General features: G+C 42.1%; 1 protein-coding gene across 4 annotated transcripts in view; it reads right to left on the bottom strand.

Moving 5' to 3' along the window:
* The window catches only part of atp8a1 (ATPase phospholipid transporting 8A1), a 222,770-nt gene extending 205,010 nt beyond the window's left edge, over positions 1-17,760 (bottom strand). For all 4 annotated transcript variants that reach the window (XM_088343544.1, XM_088343546.1, XM_088343545.1 and 1 more), the window contains exon 1: positions 17,433-17,760. In XM_088343544.1, coding sequence (XP_088199670.1) covers positions 17,433-17,481 — 49 coding nt within the window. In that variant the 5' untranslated portion in view covers positions 17,482-17,760. The remainder of the gene's footprint in view (positions 1-17,432) is intronic.
* Positions 17,761-20,358: the final 2,598 nt, after the last annotated feature.

The raw sequence follows: 20,358 nt of genomic DNA, 5'->3' as shown, positions 1-20,358 counted from the left end.
CCGGCACAACCGAGACGGAGATTCTGGTAAAAACAGGCGTGGGGGACTATGCGCAGCAATAACAGCCGAATCATTGACACACACTGCTCACTGGATATAGAGTTTCTAGCAGTATCGTGTAGACCCTTCTATCTACCGAGAGAGCTAACTGTGGTCATTGTGGTTGCTGTTTACGTTCCACAGGATGCTAACGTTCCACCGGATGCTAACGTCAGCATAGCGCTAAATCTCCTGCCCGCTGCTATCAATAAACAGTAGCTTGCACACCCCGACGGAGCTTTTATTGTTGCCGGCGACTTTAATTAGGCATGCTTAAGGACTGTACTTCCCAAATTCATTCAATACATGGACTGAGCAACCAGGGGAAAAAACACTGGACCGTGTGTACAGTAATATCAAACATCTAGAAGGATCCGGCCATCTCTGTCTGTCCCTCACCCCCCTCCGGAGGAAAACAAAGCCTGCAACAAGGACAGTACAAACATCTTCTTTGTTCCTTTATCTTCTTTGTTTTGTTTATCCGCACTGTAAAATGCGGGACTGGAGTGCCACGTCCAATTTCGTTGCCACAATATATTCAACCCATGTTGTAACAATGACAATAAAGGTATATTATATTCTATATTCTATTCTAATAATCTTGTCATTTGTAAAAAGTGTTGAGTTAAATATTTCAATTAGAGTCTACAACAGTTTTCATGACAACATCCAAGACTCAAAGACAATGGCCTATGTGCATGGCTTGAGTAATTAAGTAATTAATAACTTCAAGTAGTTCTCAATATTGAGATGTCGCCAAATCTGAGCCAGAGAACTAATCACTGCTGTGAGTGACAGCTAGTCAATCAGATTTTAACAAGGTTTTCACAGGGTCTGATCTACAAAGTAGCTGCCACACAATTTGATCAATAATAATACCAATACTGGATGTAGGCTGGATGGGGTGAAACAGTTTTGTTTTGTTTCTGTAAATCTACAGAGCCTCAAATATCATTTTTATCTTATGAATGCCACTGAAGAAAGATCTGTGTATTATTCATTCACGGCAGATAAATATTTCAGCAGACCGAACAGCCTCAGTCTATTCATAGGAATCCTAGTCCCTACACGAACACCACCCACACCGTAATCTTCAGCGTTTGTGAATGAGGGGCAGTGCTGCAGGGGGGCTATAAATACCGCCTCAATTTAAGCTACAGCTACATCGATAAGTCGCTTATCAGATCACAATGCTGTAACCGGCCCTTGCAGCGACAACAGGGCAGCTGCTGGATTAATCGCTCCCTCTCCATAGGCTCGGCAGGCTTCGGCGGAACGGCCGAGGGACAGGAGATGACACGGGCAGCTGGGGCTATCCGTGACATCACGAGGGCTGGCCCGGCCCAGATTAGCAAGAGATCTGCATGGACGAGAAGCTTTCCCTGACTTTATGAATGGTCAAAGTGATAGTCATGTGATGTGCAGTCCACTGAGGCAGAAACAGACCAGAGCGGATCGTTATTGATGCGCTTGGCTGACTGTAACCTTATTATATAGTAGTCCTGCATTTTTGTCTACACAATCGAGCAGTTTCGTTATTTGACAATGGGAATTCCCTGTGATTGCATGATGAAGGAAACATCAGGCTTCAACAGTCCAGCTCAGGATCGAACGTCTCTCAACAGCTTGAGAACGGCCAGCTAAGTATACTTCTTGTGTGATATCGCCTGCCTGCCGACACCTTTCTCCAACCGACCTCGTCTTACAGAAGCACAAACATGCCAAGGCTTTTATGGCACATGCGAGCTGGAGGCGCTTTCCTGCTGCTCGTGCATGCGTGCGACACACCAACAACACAATTAACACTTAAGCCCATTAGCATTGACTCGGCGAGTGAGGAAACAGAAGGGGTTTTATTTTGGGTTGCTGCCACTTAGTCACTCACAAACAGGCCAACTAAAATATGATGTAATGAAATCACATGTTGTAGTTAATATCACTTTATTCAAATATTAGGTAGACTTTTTCTTCCAGGGATTTTCATTCATCAGGGATACTCGTGATAGCATTTCATTCTGGAGTAGTCGTGGAACTGAGCAAGTGTGTTGATAAGAGAGTACAGTGGAACCTGGGTTTTCGAAGGCCTCTCAGTTCGAATAAATCGGAGTCCGACCAAAAATTTCCAGAAATTCTTGCTTCGCTGTTTGGTCAAAAAAATCGGTGTTCGAACGCCGGTAATGCGTGAGTGCGTACGCTAGGGTGCGATGCTGAGCGGCGTACGGGTGTAGATCGCTCTTTTCATGACCAACTGTTATCGCGTGCGGAAGTGCTTTGTTTTGCTTTCGCTTTTAATATAGGTGTACCAAGTGTTTTAGCCCCTAATTATGCCTCCGAAGAAAGTCAGTGCAAGCAGCAAAGTTGCTACAGGTGAAAAGAAAAGTAGTGTAATTTTCCTACCTCCTCCATTCCTCTCCCCACCGTCCACCTGCGCCTTCTGCTGACCACCACAAAGGTAAGAAATCCTATGCATAATTCTTTTCTTTATCCTTTTTTTTATTTTTACACGTTCATGTTAGCGTAATCTTTCGTACAGAAGATTACGATAACGCGAACATACGATTAGCTTCATGTTTATGTTAAACATTCAAAACATTTAGGGTGTTGGAACGGAGCCCAACATTCAGGGTTTTGGGACGCAGCCCCCTTTCCAATGAACCGCTCACCACTTGTTGTGGAGACCCGGGTGCTAAATGACATGTAAACGACCTGATTTTTTTATTTTTACACGTTCATGTTAGCCTAATCTTTCGTACTGAAGATTACGATTAGCCTGGGTTAGCTTTATGTTTGCGTTAACCATTCAATGTAAACATTCAGGGTGTTGGAACGGATTAAAACGATTTACATTATTTTTAATGGGAAAAATGATTTCGGTGATCGAACAAATCGGTTTTCGAACAGGGTTCTGGAACGGATTATGGTCAAGAACCGTGGTTCCACTGTGCTCGGTTGGTTTGGACACATGGAGAGGATAGATGAGGAGTGAATGTTGAAGAGGATCTACAAAGCAGAAGTCAATGGAAGGAGACCAAGAGGAAAGCCGCGATTGACGTGGATGGATGGTGTTATGAGTGCACTGCAGGAAAGAGGTCTAAATCTAGAGAAAGCAAGAGCTATTGTTGGTGATAGGAACGAGTGGAGACCTGTTGTAAAAGGATAGTGGGATATTTGGGCGCGTTCTAAGGGATGGGCAGGGCACCTGTATGATGCGGCAGGGGTAAACCAGTGAAAGCTGTTGGGCCCTGTTGTTGAACAAATGAGTGTGTTGTGTCACCCTGACCTGAGTGACATGGCCTCTTTCTTGTGTCCCGTTTCATCTGGAGAGACGAAAGCGTGACCAACTTGGGTGTCGAGGTGCCTAACTTGTTTGGGTGTTTGGGCATTTGGGTTGGCCATGGTCCAAAATATTTTTTCCCTTTTTTATTTTCTTTGTTATTGTATGTGTTTGTCTTACTGTCGGTCACCCCTCTTGAGGGATATGACCAAGGTAGATAGATGGATAGATAAATCATTCAAACAACACTACGACTATTCAGCCGGACTATGCTTAAAGTGGTGTTTGAAGACAAAATGGTATAGAATAGACTGCTTGAAGAAGTACAGTAGCATGTTTTGGCTTTGAAAAAAATGCCGCGGGTGTTAGATGGACGCTCAAAAAAACACCCATTTACTGGATAAATGCGACACTCATTTGGTCAATGCATGGCTTCATCCTCGCAGCTTACCTGCCAATCGCCACTTTAGTGTCAATTGTGGGAGAGGATTTGGCAGATAAGCGTGTGAGCTAAGGCTTCAAACCGGATGCTCGTTGCCATCTGTCTCGCTTTAACACGCATAGCCTCTGTCGAGTCATTTTAGACAGCAGATGCAGGTGCTGACAACCATAAATATTATTCAGAAAATCCAACTTTGCCCAATCATAACTGTGTTCTTATTTACGCTTGTAAAATACTTTTCACTGCAACTCCCCACGTTTCTGATAAGAACGACAAGAAAGGCCAGTGGTTCAAACATCTGTCCCACCATACTATGAAATGAAATGATCGGCATTTTATATAGCGCTTTTCAAGTCAATGACTTCTCAAAGCGCTTTACAATGTGCTCCACATTTCCCAATAGCGGCCTTGCAGCCATGTATGGCGCTAACCTGCTTATTGGGGGTATTAGGGGTTCAGTGTCTTACCCAAGAACACTTCGACATGTAACACGGACGAGCCGGGATTGGAACTGGGATCCCTTGATCCCAAGACGAGCGCTCTACCTCCTGAGATACTGCCGCCCCAGTACTAGAGTTAATATCTCTGCTTGATAGGGTATGCAACTTATCTCCGTGGTCAAATTTCCTCTGGAGATGGTATCTTGTATCAACAAACATACATTTGGCTTAGTGAAAACTGTACTCACAACTGTCCATGAATGTCTGTGTGAAAGGTTGCTATATGTTCCTTGCATTTGACAGGCATCAGATCTGCACGACCATCACAACATAAACAACACTAACAGAAAACTAAAACTAATACAAAACAGGGAGATACCAGTGTTTCCAAACAGTAACCACCGCCTACCTAACTAGAGATGTAACTCTGTAAACATTTGTAAATATTGCAAGAATTCTTTGTTTTTTTTAAAGAAAAGCGTAGAACCTTACAGAGAGTCATCACTGAGAATATTATCAGCGGCTTCATGCCCAGTCCGGAAGAAATTCCTGGCTTGCTCTATCGTAGCAGATCCAAGAACATTATCCAGGACTTCCTTCACCCTGGTCACAAACTCTTTGTCCTGCTTCCAACAGACAGACGCAACAAGTCCTTTATAACACGGACCAACAGGCTCAGAAAAGGTCCCCTTGACCACCCTTAACAATCACAGAAAACTGCAAGAGTGCTACTCAGACAGACTGAAAAGCTGCGGTCAATTATGGACAATTCATCATATCCAAGGACAGACTGAGATCATTTCTTCCTCATGTCATGAGGCTCTTTAACTCCACCCGGGGGAGTATAAGCCCACATTAAACCCCACCCCCACATTTGTAGGTAGGAAGTAGGAATTTCCCTACGGGGATGAATAAAGTATCTATCTATCTATCTATCTCAGAACAATCGAGAACAATCGAAAATAACACGGGAGCTGCTGGAGTGGCTGCCATTCGTGACGGCGCCGGAAGAAAAGATTCAATTTGAATCATGTACAAACAAACAATTGAATCATGTACAAACAAACAAACAAACAAAATATTCATGTTTCAATAAGTGGAGTGTTAATAAAATGGGGGGAAAATAATTTTTGATACTGATATAACCAGGTAAAACTAATTTTAAGTTATTCATATTTTATTCATTTCTTCTCAGCTCAGGGATGCTGCTGGAAATGTGAATTTCCCTTCGGGGATGAACAAAGTATCTATCTATCTATCTATCTATCTATCTAATCGTGCATACAATGTTCACTAGGTTATCATTAGCGACCATAAAGACAATTCTATTCATAAAGGGTTTGATGTCAATGTGGTTGTCTTCCTGGAGAGCAAACTTTAAATGAGGAAGAATAAATTGACAGCCGGGCAGCACGGCGGGGCAGTGGTTAGCGCTTGTGTGGCACAGTTCATGTTATGGGAACCTGTTTTGGGTTCAAATCCAGCTCCAGACTTCCTGTGCGGAGTTTGTATGTTCCCCCCGTGCTTGCGTGGGTTTCCTCCGGGCACTCCGGTTTCCTCCCACGTTCCAAAGACATGCATTTCAGGTGAATTGGCCGGTCCAAAATTGTCCCTAGGTGTGAATGAGCGAATGAGTTGTCTGTCCCTGTGTGCCCTGCGATTGGCTGGCAACCAGTTCAGGGTGTCCCCTGCCTGGAGACGGCTGGGATGGGCTCCAGCCCCCCTGCGACCCTAATGAGGATAAGCGGTACGGCTAATGAGATGAGATGAGAAATTGACAGCCCTTATTGCATTGAATTTTGACATCGCATTTGACAAATTTGGTAGTATGCACAAATGGAAAATAAACATCTCCTAGAGAAATGTATTTGGGCAACAAACGAGGACACCCAACGGCCAGGGGGCAGTCAGGGGTGAGTCGGCACGTGGTGGGCAATACTCGGAGTGTGCACTGATGGGCAGGCGGTTGGCGGATTAGGCGGTAAGCCTGACAGAGAGGACTGCCCTCTCTCTGGATGGAGTCCTGCCTCATGTGCTGCTTGATTAATGAAAAAAAAACACTGGGTGACAATGAAGTATGCTGAAAATGAAAATGAAAAAAGGATATTTATTTCAATTTGTGTTTGGAGTCGTTAGTTTATCCGAGGTATTCCAATCCTAGCGACTGCAGCAGACGCATCAATTTTCTATGGACTCCATATTAGTGCTGAATTATTTAGCTGTATTCCAGTAGAATGCAAAGGTCTCCAATAACAATAACAAACATCTCAGTTGATGTGCTTACAAGGATGACAAATTGCTTTGTAATTACCAGCTCAAATGGTGGCTTTTAAAAAGTTATAGCCGCATTACAAGTTGTGTGCAGATGCTTCAATTTATAGACTATACTAGGGACAAAACTATTGCTACGAAACACTCATTGAGATCTTTGAGGGTCTTTCAAAGGACTGATCTGTCTCTAAGGTAAAGGTGGGCTACCTGGACAGTAGACTATCGGGATACATGAGAAATGTGGGGATCGTAAGGTGAAATAGTCATATGTTGGGCGATAAAACCTGTAGTAATTAGCTAATGCGTTCGAAACCCCCGGTAAAACATTAAATAAGTAGATATAAAGCATTACTAACAAAACAGTAAGTACAACTCATGTGTAATATATGTGTATATGACCAATAAGCCCCGGCTGGCAACCAGTTTAGGGTGTTCCCTGCCCACTGCCAGAGGATAGCTGGGATGGGCTCCGGCACCCCTGCGACCCTACTGAAGATAAGTGATGCAGATAATGGATGGATATGACTACCGAAAATTCCGGACTGTAAGCCGCTACTTTTTCCCCAAACGTTCAACCCTGCGGCTTATTCAGTGATGCGGCCAATTTATGTAATTTTTCTAACAGCCGCCAGCGGCGCTCGAGTACAAAAGGTAAGATTTAGGCCGGTGGAATATATGTGCCGAGGAAGACTGCAACTTCTTGGCTTGTGCATAAATTAAATTAGCGTAAACATACCCTCATCATGCAAAATGCAAAAAGAAAGGCAAATGACGCAGCACATGAGGACGGTTTACCGTGATTTTTACAAGTACGGTATGTTCTTTTTACCAGACCCGTTTACTGTGTTGCGAGCGTGTTGCTAGCGTGTTTTGGAATAAGGGAGCGTGGGACGAAGTCTATATGACAGAGTTGCTTTTCTATGGCTTCAGTTCTAAGGAGGAAGATGAGGACGGTTTACAGTGATTTTTACAAGTACAGTATGTTTTTTTAACAGACCCCTTTACTGTGTTGCTCGCGTGTTGCTACCTGTCACAGGCACCGTTTGGGATGAAAGTTATTATTATTAAAGCTTTGAAAACTCTCTCGGTGTACCGTCTTTCTTTGTAAATATGTGTAACCATGTATAATATGTATTTGCAACTGAATATTTTTGTAATGTCTTTATTTCAGACACTTATTCTGAAATGTTTCCCATGGGCGAATAAAAAAGAAGGGGCGAAAAAAACGCGGGTTGATGGGAAGTGGGGACCGGTAAAGGTGAGCGTTTGTGGACGCGGCAGACAATAGTGGATATATATTGTTCCCACCCTTACCTTTGGAAATACACTTTTTTCCTTGGATTACTTTCAACGGGACCCGGACTCTACAGGTCTGCATCAAACCTTAAGTACCGGTATTATTTTCCGTTCATTTTGCCGGCTGTGATTTTTGGACTGTGTACTTTTATGAAGGACATTCAGTTTCAATCGCGGGACTTAAAGTCGGGTCTGGGTTAATTTTGTGTTTGTGTTACATTTTTTTAATGTGGGCGCATGCGGCTTATATACAGGTGCGGCTTGTGTAAGTACAAAATCGGTTTTCCTCTGAAAGTGTGGTGGGTGCGGCCTATATTCAGGTGCGCTCTATAGTCCGGAATTTACGGTAATTAGCATTATAAATACTGAAAATAAGGAAAAAATAACTTTTCCCATAGGTGTTATAAATACAAACATTTCAATAACGATCTAACTCACAGAGATCAAGTCTTTACAAAGCAAATGAGATTCTGAACTGAATGAGAATAACAATGGTCTTTAGTGTCATTGATTACAACGCGTAATGAAAGAGACCATTGTGAGAGGGAATTCAGCCAATAGTATATTGGCATGTCCATGACGTTGTGATGCAAACCAATAGCAGACTGACATCTTGTTTGAATTCGAGCAATAGAAGACAGGAATCTTAGTATTAAATGAGGCTCCTGACTCGTACATGTACAGGGGGCGATTTTAAAGTCCCCATATCTCCTTAACTATGAATGGTAGTAGGATAAAAGTTGTGTCAGTTTAAAGCTAATTACAGTAATTATTTTTTAAGGCAATCGTTTTAATATTTCTTTTCAGACCCATTAATGGCGTTCTCTCAACCAGAAAAGGCATTTAGTGTGCTTGAATTTGTTATCCTTTGACAATGCAATGCTTGGGACGCATTTGGCAAGAATTTGACTTGGCTTAATCCGTGTCGTGTGACCAATGGTGTCCACATTGAACATCTTTCAAGTCAAGTCACATTTATTTGTGACGCCCTTAATAGCAAAAATGTCTGAAAAGACTGCTCAAGATAACAATTACACAATCAGCTGATCATAAACCAAAATGTGGCCAAGGAAAAACTCAAAACCCCAGCATGAGGTTGGTATAAAGTGTGAAGAAGAGGCGATCCGTTTCTTTTGAAACGGAAGTGGAATAAGAAAGCTTGATGCGGTTGAAAACTAAGATTACAAAATTTCTGAATCCACCATATGTGTTTTCATATGCCTAATAGTTTCTAGGTTAAAATAAACCTTTTGAAAAACCCTGTATTCGATATTTGATTTGGATGATTAGCAACTCCACCAGATAGATGCATGTTTTAAATTTGCATCACAGGTGGGGAAGAGAAACCTCCAAAACATGCAGGACATGAGGACCGGGTTGGCCACCCCTGCTGTAGGTGGTCAATGCAAATTCATCTCATCTCTCATCTCATTAGCTGCCCCGCTTATCCTCAGTAGGGTCGTGGGGGTGCTGGAGTCCATCCCAGCAATCATCGGGCAGTGGGCAGGGGACACCCTGAACTGGTTGCCAGCCAATCGCAGGGCACACAGGGACAGACAACTCACTCGCTCAGTCACACCTAGGGACAATTTGGACCGGCCAATCCATCTGAAATGCATGTCTTAAGAATGTGGGAGGAAACCGGAGTGCCCGGACGAAACCCACGCAAGCACGGGGAGAACATACAAACTCCGCACAGGAAGTCCGGTAGCTGGATTTGAACCCACACAGGAGGTTCCCAAGACCTTAGAACTGTTCCTCACACGCGCTAACCACTGCGCCGCCGTGCTGCCCCTCAAGATTTAAGAATAAAATCAATGTAGATACAGGTTTCTGATCACAGAACAACAACAACATATGCTAGGGATTACTAAAACTGACTACTAGTTACAAACTTGCCTGGATCTGCTGCAGAGGTCGGTTGAAAAAGACAGAAAATCACATAGTATCATTAGTACGGAAACAATGTAATGCTACATTTGATGGCAAGACATAACCTTTAGCATAGAACTGGCAGTAGCCTCACATATTAGATCTATGAAACTACCGTAAATTCCGGACTATAGAGCGCACCTGATTATAAGCCGCACCCACCACATTTTAAGAGGATAACTGATTTTGTACATACACAAGCCGCACCTGTATATAAGCCACATGCGCCCACATTTAAACATCTAACACAAACACAAAATTAACCCAAACCCGACTTCAAGTCCCGCGATTGAAACTAAATGTCCTTCATTAAAGTCCACAGTCCAAAAATCACAGCCGGCAAAATGAACGGAAAATGATACCGGTACTTTGGGTTTGAAATGAAATGAAATGATCTGCATTTATATAGCGCTTTTCAAGTCAATGACTTCCCAAAGCGCTTTACATTGTGCTTCACATTTCCCAATAGCGGCCGTGATCTGTGCAGCCATGTAAGGCGCTAACCTGCTTATTGGGGGTAAAAGGTTTGATGCTGACCCGGGTCCCATTGAAAGTAATCCAAGGAAAAAAGTGTATATTTCTAAAGGTAAGGGTGGGAAAAATATATCAGATGAACACATTTACTCACGCAACTCCTTTTTCTTTAACCAACTTTTTACCCCCTCTTCTTTCCTTGTCTGTCCCTCACCTTTAGCGGTCCCCACTTCAACTCGGCACCCCGCGTTTGTTCCGCCCCTCATTTTTCGTTCATCCGTGCAAAACATATCAGTATAAGTGTCTAAAATAAATAAATAAATAGGGAAAAAAGTAGCGGCTTATAGTCCGGAATTTACGGTAGTACATGGATCCTCTTTTCAAGCATCTGCATCCTTTTCACCCTGCAATGAAAAGTTACTGGTACAGTGAAGCGTCCTGGCACAACGGCTGTGTTGTATAAGCCTCGTTCCCCGCGTGGTGTGTGTAGTTTGCATGTGAGAACGTATGTGTGATCCGCCAGACACTTGTTTAGTGCGCTGTCGGGCTTGAGGTAGAGATGTTTTTTTTCCTAGGCTGTGTGGGAAGGAAAGCCAGTGCTGGGCATCCCCCGTCTGCATTGGGCAAGAACCAGGTCAGCTGCATGCTGCATTTGTTTCACTTCAAGAGGCCTCATCACACACATACACCATCACACACAGAAACAAGGAAACGCTATTAGGAGGGCCCGTCAGAGACATACTGTTTAGTCATGATTACAGTTTTGATTGCGAGAGTGTTTCGATTGTGTGTGGGGGAGGCTATTTAGAACTGGAAAAGAAAACTTTGTATGACTAATGTTCTGTGAGAGCATTTCAGAACCATTCAAGTCACGTGCGAGAGCATTTGAGGAGTTTATGGTTGGAAGTAAATCACGGATTTCGCTATAAAGTGGGAGTGAAAAGGAGACTTTTTAGTCAATGCGTGAGATGGTTTTGAGAAGTGTTTTAAAAAACATTTACAGTAATGTCTCTCATCTCATCTCATTTGCTACACCGCTAATCCTCAGTAGGGTCGCGGGGGTGCTGGAGCCCATCCCAGCAGTCATCGGGCAGTGGACTCCCTGAACTGGTTGCCAGCCAATCGCAGGGCACACGGGGACAGACAACTCGCTCGCTCATTCACACCTAGGGACAATTTGGACCGGCCAAGTCACCTGAAATGCATGTTTTTGGAATGTGGGAGGAAACCGGAGTGCCCGGGGGAAACCCACGCAAGCACGGGGAGAACATACAAACTCCGCACAGGAAGTCTGGAGCTGAATTTGAACCCACGCAGGCGGTTCCCAAGACATGAACTGTGCCGCACATGCGCTAACCACTGCGCCGCCGTGCTGCCCTTACAGTAATGTATGTGAGCAAAATGTAGTGTTTTAAAATGTATATGTGATATCATTTTTGGTGAGTTAGCTATTTTTTAAGTGCGAGATAATTATAGTAAATTCATGATCATTTTATATATATATATATATATATATAAAATCGACGCTCACCTACCATTCAACTTACGCAAAATTGCAGATACGAACATTTTTACTGTAGTGCTTCTTTCCGCCACTACCGGCGTGTGGCGCTGTGAGAGGTCACCCAGCATCCGCACCGAGGAAGAAATGAAATGATCTGCATTGATATAGCGCTTTTCAAGTCAATGACTTCCCAAAGCGCTTTACAGTGTGCTTCACATTTCCCAATAGCGGCCGTGCAGCCATGTAAGGCGCTAACCTGCATATTGGGGGCACTAGGGGTTCAGCGTCTTACCCAAGGACATTTCGACATGTAACACGGAGGAGCCGGGATTCGAACTGCGATCTCTTGATCCCAAGACGAGCACTCTACCTCCTGAGCCACTGCCGCCCCGTTAGAAATCCGGCTTCCACTTCCTGGTTCGTGTGTAATCATAACAACGTGTACTGTATCTACAGCGCGCTAAGAAATGTGACGTTTTTATTGTTTAATATCTCGTACATCCATTCAATATGGTTGGTATATAGTGTAAAGAAGAGGTGATCCGTTTCTTTTGAAACGGAAATGGAATAAGAAAGCTTGAGACGGTTGAGAAAACGGTCGCAACATTTTTTCGTCCACTTTTTGCCACAGGAGGACCTCTTGAAGCGCATCTCCCAAAAGTAAGTTAAACCTGACTTTGTTTATCTTTATAAGACATTTCATATCATTGAATGTTTATTTTTTAGTACAAAACAATTCAGGTTACTTATACAGGCCTTAAACATACTTATATAAACCTTAAGCATACAAAAAATAGCACTGAAGCAACTAAATAACAAATTCAACTTACGTTATCTCATTCATAAGTAGGGCAGCGTCTGTACTCACACTATTAGCGCTACATCAGCTATGTGTGCACTAAACTTGACTGCGCTTATCAGAATTGTAACACCGTAGATACAATTTGGGTGAGTATACTTTTATATCCGAGCCACATGTACTCATGAAAAGGGTCATAGGTTTCCGGCCCGTGCCATTGGTGAACTATAATAGTATCACTCAGTCTCTTTATGAAAGTGCATTACTGGTCTAAGGGGCAAGATGAAGGGGAAGAGGAAATAATGGGATTTAGGGGTCTTTCCAGTGATACATGGACAATATCTCGTTTGTTGGTCGGGCAGCGTCTGTATACACCCACACAGTTTTGTTTTTTTAATTTAAACAATAAAAAAGTATATTGACTGCAGATCAATATTTTAGTCTTAGGGTTGCGTTTGATGAGAGACAAAGTCTTTGAGAATAAACCGCTGCAACGATCGCTTTAGATTTCTGTTTCGGTAAGTTTTGGATTTTTAAAAAGGTACATTTTTTTTTGTTTTTTGTTAATTCTGGAGACAGATTCTGTTTCACATGTAATACTGAAGTGTGCAATAACATCTCCCGATGTTTAATGTCAAAAGGTTGGCATGTACCGTAAATTCTGGACTATAGAGCGCACTTGATTATGAGCCGCACCCACCACATTTTAAGAGGAAAACCGATGTTGTACATTCACAAGCCGCACCTGTATATAAGCCGCATGTGCCCACATTTAAAAATGTTACACAAACACAAAATTAACCCAAACCCGACTTCAAGTCCCGCGATTGAAACTAAATGGCCTTCATTAAAGTCCGCAGTCCAAAAATCACAGCCGGGAAAATGAACGGAAAATGATACCGGTACTTAAGGTTTGATGCAGACCTGCAGAGTCCGGGTCCCGTTGAAAGTAATCCAAGGAAAAAAGTGTATATTTCCAAAGGTAAGGGAGGGAAAAATATATCAGATGAACACATGTACTCACGCAACTCCTTTTTTTTTTTTTTTTAACCAACTTTTTACCCCCTCTTCTTTCCTTGTCTGTCCCTCACCTATAGCGTTCCCCACTAAAACTTGGCACCCCACGTTTGTTCCGCCCCTCCTTTTTCATTCACCCGTGCGAAACATATCAGAATAAGTGTCTAAAATAAATACAAATAAATACATTACAAAAATAAAAAGTTGCAAATACATATTATACATGGGTTACACATATTTACAAAGAAAGACTGTAAACCGAGAGCGTTTTCAAAGCTTTAATAACAAATAATATAACTTTCATCCCAAACGGTGCTTGTGACAGGGCAGTTAATGGTAGCAACACTCGAGCGCCGCTGGCGGCCGGTACATAAATTGGCCGCATCACTGAATAAGCCGCAGGGTTGAAAGTTAGGGGAAGAAAGTAGCGGCTTATTGTCCGGAATTTACGGTCTGCGTGTATTCTGGCAAAATTGGATTTGTAGGAGCACTTAAAGCGTATGTGAGACCATTACAACAACGATGTGACAACATTTAGTTTGTTTTGTGTGAGAGCATTCAAGCACTTTGGAAATTTAGTACTTTTTGCAGATAACGAACAACATACTCTGTTAGTAAAGTGAAAGTTAACACATTTTGATTGGTGTGAGTGCAAACAGTTTCTGTTTTGTGTGAGAAAATTCAAGCAATGTATGTAATTTCAGTAGTTTTGCAAACATCTCTCATCTCATCTCATCTCATTAGCTGTACCGCTTATCCTCATTAGGGTCGCGGGGGGGCTGGAGCCCATCCCAGCCATCTCCGGGCAGTGGCCAGGGGACACCCTGAACTGTTCAGGTCGCCAGCCAATCGCAGGGCACACAGGGACAGACAACTCATTCACACCTAGGGACAATTTGGACCAGCCAATTCACCTGAAATGCATGTCTTTGGAACGTGGGAGGAAACCGGAGTGCCCGGACGAAACCCACGCAAGCACGGGGAGAACATACAAACTCCGCACAGGAAGTCCGGAGCTGGATTTGAACCCACGACAGGTTCCCATGACATGAACTGTGCCGCACAAGCGCTAACCACTGCGCCGCCGGGCTGCCGTTTTGCAAACATAAGGGACAATTTTCTATTATTATTGTGAACCATTAAACAAATTTTGACCAGTCAAGTGAGGGTATACAAAACAGGGGTGCCCAACATGAACAACTGATCAGCTAGCGGACCAGTTCACCAATGATTGGTCATGCAATATTCAAGGACATATAATTTCTATAATAATTGACATGATTAGTGTCTTAGATGCAGCATCAATACTTACAGAATTATGTCAAACTCACCTAATTAAAAATCTTACTAATTTGATTTAAAGGAAATCCTGAAAACAATTAGGACTGCGTACTTTGTAAACCACATAATGATGATTGTGATATAAACTATTTGAATTGCATTTGGATTCATGGATTATTTTTACTTAATTTCATGAGATATGACAGAATATTGATAAATAGTAAATTGTGAGAACAAATAACAAGATTTGTAAATATGACTTGGGTTATTACGGTACAAAATTAGGAGAAGCAACAAAAAGACTTAAGTAGACGCATAGAAAATGGATGAGAGTAATGTTTCACGAATCAAATACATAAAATGTGCCAAAATGATTCAGTCGTGTGGGTGAAAGTACATAATGAGTGTATGTTGGCAACAAAGGGAAAAAATACTGAGATTTTTCCAAGAGTGAAAACGAATTCAACCAAACAGAGATTAGACATGGCACCCCAGGGTAAACACCTAATAAAGACTTTAAAAAGAAATATATTATAAAAGACTGTCAGTATCTAAGGGCAAAAATATTTATAACATAGTGCTTAGAGACTTCCCAAAGTTGTAATAACAGTGCAATCAAAAATAGTGCAATGAAAAGTAGTGCAATAACATTTATCCGTAGCAAAAATTCCTATAGATATACATATTTCAGCTTTGTGCACTTGTTTAAGGTGTTGATGGCACGAGGGTGAAAACTGTTTTTAAGCATGTAAGTGATAATAGCATGTTACAGACGCTCCCCTACTTACAACCATTCGACTTACGAAAAACGGTAAATACGAATATTTTGTTCGGGATGTCAAAAAATATCTGAACATTGCTGTAAGTTAGAGTTTGTATTGTGTGCACCTTTTTCCGAGTACAGGATATTACTGTAGTACTTCTTCCCGCCGCTACCGGCGTGTGGCGCTGTGAGAGTTCACCCAGCATCCACCCCGAAGAAGAAATCCGGCTTCTACTTCCTGGTTTGTGTGTATGCATTCTATACTCTATCTCCAACACGCTCAGAACTTTGACATTTTTATTGTTTAATGTCTCATGCATCCATTCAATAAGGTTGGTGTAAAGTGTAAAGACGAGGCAGGCAGTTCCTTTTGAAATAAAAGTGTAATAAGAAAGCTTGATGCGGTTGAAAAAACTGTCGGACCGCTTTTCTTCGTCCACTTTTTACCACGGAGGAGGTCCTCTTGAAGGGCATCTTCTAAAAGTAAGTTAAACTCAACTTTATTTATCTTTAAAGAGCATATTATTTTATGAAATGTGTATTTTTAGTACAAAAAAATACAGGTTATTTATACAGTTCTGTCGATGCTATGTCTATACTATCTCCAGCACGCTAAGAACTTTGACATTTTTATAGTTTGATATCTCGTGCATCCATTCAATATGGTCTATGTAAAGTGTAAAGACGAGGCGAGCCGTTTCTTTTGAAATAAAAGTGGAATAAGAAAGCTTGATGAGGTTGATTTCGGCCACTTTTTACCACGGAGGAGGACCTCTTGAAAAGCACCAGTTAGTCAGGGTAAGTTAAACTCAACTTTATTTATCTTTATGGAGCCTATTAGTTTATGAAAAGTCGATTTTTCAGTTTCAAAACCATACAGGTCACTTATACAGGCCTTAAACATACTTATATAAACCTTAAACATATAAAATATAGCACTAAAGCAACTTGTGAAAAAATTCAACTTACGAACGATCATCCGGAACCGTTTGTAAGTAGGGCAGCTTCTGTATTGTCATTTCAGGACTGCGTAAGTATAAACGAGAAAAATGGGTAGGAAAAACAAAACCAGGCTGTTCAAAAGCCTTTTTAAGATGCATTTACCGGTAAGTGCAATTGTAACTGATACAGCCTTTTGGTAGTCTAGAATTGAAGGATTTGTAAATTTCCATGACATAAATGCAATATATAAGGCAAAAACTTTTCGCAGTGGGAAAGGAATCTTACGGAATAGTGGTATTAATTTGTGGTGTCAGCATCCGAGACAACTCAAAATTTGAGTACTAGTCTGAAAATGGTATCGAACATTCATCCATCCATTATCTGCACCGCTTATCCTCAGTATGGTCAACAGGGGTGTTGGAGCCCATCCCAGCTTTTTGGGCAGTGGGCAGGGGACACCCTGAACTGGTCGCCAGTGAGAGACAGACAAGTCATTCGCTCATTTACACCTAGGGACAATTTGGACCTGCCAATTAACCTGACATGCATGTTTTTGGAATGTGGGAGGAAACCGGAGTGCCCGGAGGAAACCCACGCAAGCACTGGGAGAACATGCAAACTCCACACAGGAGGTTCGATCTCATGACCTCAGGACTGTGCCGCACACGCGCTAACCACTTTACCGCTGTGCTGCCCGGTATCGAACATCCTTAGTAAACTCTTTTCGAGGGGAGGATGAGAAAATCCTGAATTGTGTCTCTAATACTATTAAAAATGGTGAAAAAGCGTGAAAATAATCGAATTACCAACATATATGTATCAGGAAAATAAACCCCACGCTTTTAAAGGAGACTTGAAAGCAAAAGTGTTTATCACTTTCGTTCGCCCATACATCACCGAAAATGACAGGTATTTCCAAATATTGAATGAAATTCACTTGTGTTTTATTCCTACATACCGTCCGCCCGCGTCCGAAGATCCGACATTGTTCTCTGGACCGGTGGCATCTCCTCACTCTAAGCCGGGCGACGGCACCTGTCAAGCGGCCGCGGCTGCTCAGTCGAGCCGCCACTGACAGCTTCTCCCACAACGTCAGGATAGGTTTTTTTTTCTCTCTTTTTAAGAAAACAGGGGTGAAACGCGGTCACTAATTCCCCCCCACGCTGGGCGAGGGTTACTGGCGTGGGCGTGGAGGTCGTGATCCGTGGTTTCCTGTGTTCGTGGTTCCCCGCGGCATCCCGGTAGACGCGACGAGCGGCGGGACAACCTCGTCGAACAGTCGCGGTAAATGCATCTGCCGTAAAGTGAGGCGGAGGGGCGGGAGCGGTGCGGGGGGGGGGGGGGGGTGCTAGATTGTACCATTCTCAGCCGCAATGGGGGTGAACGGGAACCACCGGGCAGAAATAAAGACCCAAAGGTTTACTTTTAACCGCAGGAAATCTCACATTTTAAAAAACTGGTGTGTTTTTATATAAAGGTGTTTTCATTAATAGTCTAAAAAGACAAGAAACTGTTTGTTTGAAGTGCTAATTGGTCATGAATGACCCCTCTGGTGGTCAGTTTGGTGAACAGGTTGAAATGAATTACTACAGAGGTTGGCTGTGATTTGAATGCAGTACTGTATAAACATTGTTTTGAATATCATTAGTTACTTTCTAACTTAAGTGAATTATTTTCAGAAAATAAATTATTGTTTTTTGGGGAACATGAACAAGTGGGTTTTATAGATCTAAACATCAGCCAAAAGACGGGTTGATTTTGTATGAAGAAAACCGGCTAAAACAGGGGTGTCAAACAGGCGGCCAGCGGGCCAGATGAGGCCCGCTAAGGGATTGAATCCAGTCCGCGAGACAGCGCTGAGGGAAGCACAAGAGAAAAACGAGCTGCAGGTTGAAATATTTCCACTTGATGTTGCCAAAACCAGGTGCCTCTCACGAATGCTGTAGTTGTATTTCTCTCTCTCTCTGTCTCTCTCTCTGTCTCTCTCTTCTCTCATATTTCCTGTTGAAGATATCTGTGTATTAATTCAGTGTTTTTCAACTCTTTTTGAACCAAGGTAAACTTTTTATATAAAAAAGTTCCGAGGCACACCGCCCGTCAAAAATGAAGTTATGTCAAATATTTCACTGTGCTACATCATAATGAAATGATCTGCATTTATATAGCGCTTTTCAAGTCAAGACTTCCCAAAGCGCTTTACAGTGTGCTTCACATTTCCCAATAGCGGCCGTGCAGCCATGTAAGACGCTAACCTGCTTATTGGGGGTATGAGGGGTTCAGTGTCTTACCCAAGGACACTTTGACATGTAACACAGAGGAGCCGGCATTCGAACTGCGATCTCTTGATCCCAAGACGAGTGCTCTACCTCCTGAGCCACTCCCGCCCCATAAGCAGATAATTAGTATATAAAAAGAAGAAAATTATACTTAAAGAAGAATGATGTGCTTTATTTATGTTTTTATTTTTTACATTGCAATCTTAAATCACTTTGTTGAACAAATTAAGTTATTAAATGTACTGTGCTATCTTATGAGCAGATAATTAGTGTTTAAGTCAAGTCAAGTCATTTTTATTTGTGTAGCCCTTAATCACAAAGAGTCTCAAAGGGCTGCACAGGTTATTGCACAGACTATTATTACACAATCCCCTGATCTGAAACCAACATGACGGCAAGGAAAAACTCAAAAACCTCAACATGAGGAAAATGAAGACCTTGAGAAAGGACCGCACATGTGGTAATCCTCCTTTCAGGATGACCAGGCTGCAACGGATGTTGCAATAACAAATAATACCCAGATATTGTCAACAAAAAATATAGGTTATTCATATGCTATAGAGTAGAAACTGCCTCCTACTGATATGGATAACTATTACAGTTCCTCATCTGAAAAAAAGCAAAAATACTGAATAATGGCCTGATTTTTTGGGGGAAAGATAAAATTGGGCAAATTCCAGCGACACATTAGACAAGGTCTCACGGCACACTGGTTGAAAACCACTTCTGTATAAGGCATTGTTTCGAACTCTCAAAAATATCTTTATTTACTTTCTAACCTAAGTTAATGAATACTCCCAAAAACACAAACATTTTTTTTTAACATAAACAAGTGAGGGAGGGCGCCGAGTCTTGGATGAGGTGTAGGTGACACATGAAGAGAAATCAGATTTCGTCTCATCATCAAACCAATTATTTAGTACTGAAGAGTATGATGACACTACAGCGACCAGATGATGTAGGTGCTGTATCTGATTCCGATCAGGAGGCGTCTCCTGCTACTGGTAACCATGGAAACCAGTACTATCTGTTTCATGTGGGGGAGCAAGCCCTCACTCAAAAAAACAGTCCGGGCAGGGATGGGTGCCGCCAGGCTGTACTTGCTACGACACAGGTAGTTAAGGGATATATGAACCGTGAACACTAATACCAAAGTTTTGTTTGTGTCCCTTAAGAAACCCAATGGTCATTTATTGTGTACTCATTTGTTTACATATTCACTAAGTATAAGGACATTTATATTCATGTTTCATTTCTGTATTTGTGTTTTCCTCCTATGTTGCTCTCAATGTCATTGCACCCTTCTCTCATGTACATTTAATTTAGGCCAGTCTACAACCACTACCCTGTGATTGTTACCCATCTATTTTAGTATTGTTTTTGTTTTTAAGTCTTAATTACATGTTAATCCAAGGAGAGCCACGTCTAATATTGTTGTAAACAATGAACACAACGATGTTGTAAATTACAATAAAGACTGATGAGTTTTAAAAAAAAATTAGGACACTCAAAATAAGGAGAGAAGACATCAATGTATTTTGAACTTGGAAAGACAACAGAAAAAGACCTGAGTCTCGGATAAGAAATTCCAATCTGTTAAATTAAAAG

The sequence above is a fragment of the Urocampus carinirostris genome, chromosome 9 (genome assembly GCF_059441175.1).
Source record: "Urocampus carinirostris isolate Australia breed hairy pipefish chromosome 9, RoL_Ucar_1.0, whole genome shotgun sequence".
Taxonomy (NCBI): domain Eukaryota; kingdom Metazoa; phylum Chordata; class Actinopteri; order Syngnathiformes; family Syngnathidae; genus Urocampus; species Urocampus carinirostris.
Note: the sequence above shows the minus strand (reverse complement) of the source record. Positions and strands in the feature narration are given on the sequence as shown.